Here is a 6691-nt window from a genome sequence, read left to right as displayed (position 1 = left end):
AGCTTGAACTTTACGCATCATATATAGATGTTATAGACATCACGATATAGATGTTTATTACTGAGTCAATTGGGCTCCAAAAACTGCAACAGACGTTTATCTTGCATTTTGATTTATTTATGTGATTAAATCTGTAACAAAAATATAAAAACAACAAAACTCTAGAGGCATTTTTGTTATTTACTGCACACCTAAAATAATGATTTAAACAGCCCGACTAGTTGATGAGTCCGTTGACATCAGCAGATTTTTTTTCCTCCAATAGCAAGCCGTTTGTGACAGGAAGCTACACTCGGAGCCGCTCAGTACCTGGTTTCTGAATGACAGAGTTGCAGGCATTGGCGATCTCCTCCCGCTTGGCCTCATCTGGATACTGGTTCTCTATGAAGAAACTGAAGCAGATCCACAGCCTAGAATCAGCCGCTGCACATGCATTTAGAAAGTGACTCCAGTTCGGCAGCCTAATTTTACACCCCATCAACTTTGAGTCCTTGCGTTGAACCGAGGAAGAGTCAAAGACAACATTTATACAGAGGAGGCCCTCACTGTAATGGAACAGATTAATGGACGCATTAAATTTATTAATATCTGCAATCCAAGCGCTGAATGCTTAAACTAGAAAGCACTCAGGGAGCGGGCGGCTCTGCCAACGGCGACGACATTGCAGCCTGAACAATCTGAACTTAGTTTTCTCACAAGAGAGACCTTTCTGCAATTCCAATCAGCATCCGGGCCTCAAAGACGACATGATTGGCTGATTGTATTGCATTGTAAAATAAATCCTCCTTGACCTAAAATGCTAAACAGCAATCATATAACTTCCTCCAAGCCTGGTCGGTGGAGGTAAAAATCCTCCAGGCAAAAAAGGAAATCCAAATAAAAAAAAAAAACAATTTCTGCGTCGGTTCTTTACTCCCCTCCATGGCTAGAAAAGATTTGTCATCTCACTTTACAAAACAAAGCGATCAGTTTCTTCCAGCTTTCCCTCCCCATCACCCTCTGCAGTCTGTTTCACACACCCAAACACACACACACACACACACACACACCATCTTCACCTCTACTGTGTTGTCCTTGGGTGTAAACTAGCTTGCAGGGATCAGCACTGCAGTGGAATTGCGTAATCCGGGGGCATTGCTGGTTGAGTGTTGTCTTATTACTCTGAGTGCCCAGACTGCACACTATATTTACAGCAAGCATGCAATAGAGAAATCAATTGCACTGAGGGGGAAGGACTGTGGAGGAACGCCTTCTCCTCTTTCTTCTTAGTTACTGAGGAGCCTGGGATGCAAGTTAAAGGCAAAGCATAGACAGACACAATCAATTATAAGTATATTTCGGAAAAAAATACAAGCGGGGACAAAACAGTAAGGAAGCAAAGGATGTTTCACACCTGGAAGATTGTTCATCTTGAGACAAACCTATGGCAATGCTGCATCACAATTAAAAACTATATAAATACATTCACTGGATCAAGAGTGCGAAAAATGATTTAAAAAAAACAAAACAAAGCCAGCATAACTATAATCTGTGCCACTAGGAATTGCTCACCTCTCCATGATTGACTGGCACTCCTTCCTCCAGGTGAACCTGCTTCCTCTGCGCAGCCTCAGAGGCCCACTCATCATCCCAGCTCTGTCACCAGCCATGATTCCTGTCCTCCAATCAGGTTCCTCCTTCACCAAGGAGCGCATTGATAAGGTGGCCCCTGAAGAACAGAGCAAATGCAACAATTCAAAAGACAAATATGGCTCATGGTTAAACTCCCGCTGCACTCCTGGGGTGTTTGTGATAATGCTTCATGTTAAAGATGTCTACAGTACACAAAATCATCATTCAGGCAAACAAATACAAATACAACATCAGACCGATAAACAGACTACTTTGTTAAAATCAAAAGAAAATGCATTTAAATACACTAAAACCTCACTTAGTTATTACTTCTGTTATTATGAGAATGGATTCAATATTGGGAAATATCTAAATTAACGTTAAAATGCTAAGAAGCTAAAATGAAGATTGAATCAGAATCCAGCCCCCCCCCCCCCCCCCAGAACCAGTAACTCGTTCAAGACTCCAGAATAAAATACAGATGATCTTTGCTTATTCCAGTTAACTCACACCGCATTCGTGCAAGGAAACTGTTCCTCGACTTCCTCTAACTAGCAGGAGTCAAATTAAAGTCAATTTAAAGCATTTATTGCACAATATCATTGCAGAATGATTTATTATTATCAAATGTTCTGCCATCGTATTACATGTTTCAATGTTCTGCCTACAGCAGATAAAATGTACATAAATGTCTTCAGGATTTTCAGAAACCATGGACTGTTTAATCTTATTTGTTTGTCTTATTTCATTCAGGAATTGAAATCTAAGGCCTTTAAAGACGTGCAAACACCCCTGTTTTAATCCACAATCATGACGCAATGCTTCAACTAAACTGGATTTACTCATATCAGGAGCCACCGCCTGCTGTTACTGAGGCAAGGTGAAGCGGACCTAAGACCTATGGAAGAGGTGCAATCCCCCCCCCCCCTGGATTCTCTTTCTCTCGTTTGTAAATGCTGAAAGGTGTCCCAAGATGATAAAATCACGTGCAGGTCAGCTGATGACTCCCGTGGCCAGCCTCTGAGCCCAGGACAGGCAGGGCGTGGTTACCTGGCTGGGCCTGGGCGGCTGCGGCAGCAGCAGTGTACCAGGGCAGCAAGTGCATCAGCAGCTCTCTCTGTCTACTCCACACTGGGTTGGGGTTGAGGTTGGTGTTGGGGTTTGGGAGGATGTTGGGGAGGCTGCCGCTTGCCCCTGCTACCGTCCCGTCTCTGTCCCCTCCCCTGGCCCTGGGCATGGGGCTCACGCTGTGCTGGCTTTCGCTCCACCTCAGCCCTTCAGTCGGGATAAAACCAATGGTCAGGTGGGCCACAGCCACGGGTTATAGATTATAGACACTACTTATGGCTTATGCAAATTGGGAGTCGACTGACACGCCCCTGCAGACCCGCCTGATATTTCTTCTCAGTCAGTATCTGACAACTAAAAGTCAATTTGACTCACAAGACTAAGTCATTTTTAAATTTAGGATTGCAGGTCAATAGGAGCCTATAAGAGAAGCAATGCATTGTGGGCACTGAGAAAATGAGTTATTGTTAGTATCACTGTTAGCCATGTAGGAAAGAAAACCAGCACCAGAGTACCTCCAGCATCCAGAACTACATAAGGAGCTATGGGGGGGTTGAGATGAAGGGAGAGTGCGGGTTCAGTAGATGGTTGGTCGGCAGGACTTGTCATTTTACAGCGCTGATAAGGCAATAATGTGATTAGCATATGCTATCTGACCGAGCAGTGAGTATGTTGTTCAAAACCGTACCGAATTTCAAAGCGTCTAACTCACTGCGTTTTAGGACTTGGGCAGGTCAGCACTAATCCAATCCGTCCCTCTAGCCTCGCCTGCACAAACGACACTCACCCACTAAAGTTTCATTTCCATACCAGAAGCCTAAATACTATTGATTAAAATCTCCGGTGACAGAACTGCATTTATCATTCGTCTTTCCTCTGGAATTATAGATTTGTGTCACGCCCTTCCCTGACCTCACATCCCCTCAAAGGACCAGGATGACGTTAGTGTAAGGGCCCCCCCCCCCCCCCATGTAGGAGGACGGGGTGAAAAGGAGGTCAGATGAAGGGTGAAGGTTAGCAAGCAGCGGTTCACGTTCAAGACAACATTCTTCATCATACAAACCTTACTTTCTAAATGTAATCTAGAATCCTTTTTCATTAGCCTGAGATTCAACCTTGAGGGGCTCATATTAGCCTTACTGTACTTACCCATTAATCGCCGCAGTAACGACCTATAAAGCCCCTCCTCCCAGATCGTAAATGCCAGACTACGTATGAAACGAAGCCCTCGTATTCCCCGTGCGAGCATCAACCTGCTCCGGGTCGCTCACCTGGGTTATTTCTCTCCAGCAGGTACCAGCGGTAGAAAGCTCGGCGCTTGGAGTCGCTCATCTCCAGGCCCTGCTGCAGCAGCCACTGGGAGATGTAGCTCTGGCTGATGCCTGTGGGTCGAAGGCAAAGCTATTGAAACGGGCTGCGAGCCAGCTCTGAAATGCTAAGCTAATGAAAAGCATTCCAGCGTCAATAGTTTCATTAAGGACATGCCATCGGGTGCGATGCTTTTCTGGGGAGGGGTCCGATGCCCCCCCCCCCGCCGCCCCCAACAGCAGCAGAGTACCTGTAACTTGGCCGACGATTGCCTGAGAGATCCTGCGATTGTTGAGGAACGTTTTGATCTCCTCTTTCACCAGATTGCTGTCTCTCCTGTAAAAACACAAAAGACATTTTGTGGCATTAGAACCGTCTCTGGCTCCGACTAACCTTATTCATCGGCGCCTCTCTTTTTCCAGCCATCCCTAAACGCCTGACCCGAATTAACTTTAAAGTCTGGAGAACGAGCTTCCGCCTCCGGGGATGCTGGCTGTCATTATCTGATGTTTATTATAGTCTCGCTTTGTCGCTAACGCTTTCAAACTCTTCATCGCCCTGCTCGTCGGTAACGCTAGAGCAGCCACTAGCCTCTCTCTCTCCCGCTCCCTCTCCCTCTCCTCTGCTCACCTCATGTACTCCTCCACCTTCTCCTCCAGGTCCCACTCCTCTTCGCCGACGATGTCGTAGCTGAATGACCGCTGAGCTGCCGCGCCGGGAGGATAGAGAGGCGGGGGTGAGGCCTCGCAGCTATTGCTTGGGGACAGAGCAGCGCCATCCAGGCCGGAGGTCTGTGTGGTAGCGGAGGTGAGAGAAAGCGAGGAGGAGGAGGATGAAGATGACGAAGGGGCCGGAGCGGTGGCGTTGGACGGCGTGGGTTGAGAGTCACAGTGCGACGGGCGGTGGTCCGGGTCAAGCCTCTCCAGGGACTCCAAAGCGTGGACGATCTGCGGTTTGGTCATGCCGGACAGACGTAGGCGCTGCAGGAGGTCGATCTGCTCGATGGTGTAGCGTGGCTCCGCCTCGCAGCACGCCATCCTGGCATCTGCATGCACACAATGATTGTGAAGGTTTTTTTCAAAAGAGATTTGGAGACTGCTATTTTGACTGAACAACAAAAAACAGTTTTGTTCCCCGACTATGAATAAACTGCAGTCGGTTGACTTCTCGGCGGATAAAAAAACAACAACCTCCCAACACTTCTCAAAGTGTAACATATACTGCTATATTTATCTCTACTCAACAGCTCTGACAAACCTTAAATTTAGATGATCTGTCACAGCCTTTTTTCTTTCTAGAATCTTCAGATAAACTGATAAATGATGAAAGGATTATTAATAGATGAAACCCAGAAATAAAAGTATATTTATATTTAAAAAAAAAACCTTCCCCTGATAGCATTAATCTACTTCAGAAGCAAATCCGGCCGAATTATTTTAGTTATGATAACTTTGGATAAGCACAAGCAGCAGACTGCATTCTCCTCAGAAGAACCTTTAGGTCATTCTACATCTTGGCATCCTCTCAAACACTTGGCTCAGACACTTGGGGCTAACCTTGCTCCGTGTCTCGGGTGGAATTAAAGTAGGATCATCCTGATGATGATGATGAATATATTTATTAGATAGAATGTTAGAGGAGTACAAGTACAGTCACACAGTAGAATGTATTACAGTACAAATAAAGTCAAACATCCTGCCTAAGAGGAGCATTTCTAAAAAGCCCTTGCGGTCTTGTTTCCGTTGAAAGTCCTTAGTAAATAAATCATCGACATTTAACAATACCAATAAAATAAAAATAAAACCAATATTAAATTACTCAATTTATGCAAAATAACATTAGAAAAATTAAAAGAATAATAATAAAAAAAAAGAAAATATGGCATACATAACCCAACATGAGATCCACCCACCCATACGTTTATCTATTTATTTATTGCAGGGCCTGCACAGACTGTGACTTACCATTTTCACTATTTCTTATAATCATTGCAATATGACAACCGCCCCCCCCCCCCCCCCCCGTTTGATTAGACATGACCTCTGCTTGTTAAAAAAAAAAAAAAAAAGCACAGTTCTGTTAAAATCTCCCATCCAGTCTGCATCGGTAAGATGTTAAGAGTTATTGAAATAATATATCCACAAAACATACCTTTAAAAAGGGTTGCAGATTCACAACTATCATGCACCTTTATTGATTAGCAGGACATCGATCACCTGACAGCATCGGCTACTCGAAGCCTGCCATTTACGCCACACTCGTGTGCAAATCTAAGACATCCCACAAACTAAGCTAAGTCAGTTAAACCCTGCCCGCGCCATCCTACCTGCTGGAGGGGGTGACACACACAGGCGCCTCGGGAGCGGCTCGGTGCGCGGGGTCGCAGCGGGGACACACAGCTGTCGCATGGCTCGGCTCCGCTCGCTCAGACGGGGGGAGACTTGCTGCGATGTGTTGCGGTTAAGATGCCCCCTATTAGCATGCTGGCGAAGCCCACAGGAGCAGATGAGTCGCTAAGCTAATGGCTAAGCTAACGGGCGACAACTCGGTTTGTTTCCCACTCAGCAGCAGCGTCGACAGCTGAGCGCTGCCACTTGGTGTCAAGTTACAACGTGAACCCGCACAGCAGAAGGAAGCGCTACGGTCGCGTCTTCAAAATAAAAGCTTTCAAATGAAGACATTTTTACGCACGCGCATAGGTCCA

General features: G+C 45.7%; 1 protein-coding gene across 1 annotated transcript; it reads right to left on the bottom strand.

Moving 5' to 3' along the window:
• Positions 1 to 286: 286 nt before the first annotated feature.
• On the bottom strand, positions 287 to 6395 carry zgc:91944 (uncharacterized protein LOC436941 homolog). Its single transcript, XM_068747578.1, has 7 exons — positions 6314 to 6395; positions 4618 to 5032; positions 4238 to 4323; positions 3951 to 4061; positions 2662 to 2886; positions 1552 to 1708; positions 287 to 392 (listed from the first exon to the last, which is right to left on the bottom strand). The coding sequence occupies exons 1-7, from the start codon at positions 6393 to 6395 to the stop codon at positions 287 to 289; spliced, it is 1182 nt and encodes a 393-aa protein (XP_068603679.1).
• Between the last annotated feature and the right edge of the window lie 296 nt (positions 6396 to 6691).

Source organism: Brachionichthys hirsutus, chromosome 13, assembly GCF_040956055.1.
Source record: "Brachionichthys hirsutus isolate HB-005 chromosome 13, CSIRO-AGI_Bhir_v1, whole genome shotgun sequence".
Lineage (NCBI taxonomy): Eukaryota > Metazoa > Chordata > Actinopteri > Lophiiformes > Brachionichthyidae > Brachionichthys > Brachionichthys hirsutus.
Note: the sequence above shows the minus strand (reverse complement) of the source record. Positions and strands in the feature narration are given on the sequence as shown.

What these genes read in the sequence shown, in the direction of transcription:
- zgc:91944 (XM_068747578.1), bottom strand. Translation starts at nt 6,395, where the DNA reads ATGCGACAGCTGTGTGTCCCCGCTGCGACCCCGCGCACCGAGCCGCTC. An exon ending in AGCCGCCCAGGCCCAGCCAG is followed by an intron (nt 1,709 to 2,661) that starts GTAACCACGCCC and finishes TCTGTTCTTCAG; the next exon opens with GGGCCACCTTATCAATGCGC. An exon ending in TGCCAGTCAATCATGGAGAG is followed by an intron (nt 393 to 1,551) that starts GTGAGCAATTCC and finishes GATCTGCTTCAG; the next exon opens with TTTCTTCATAGAGAACCAGT.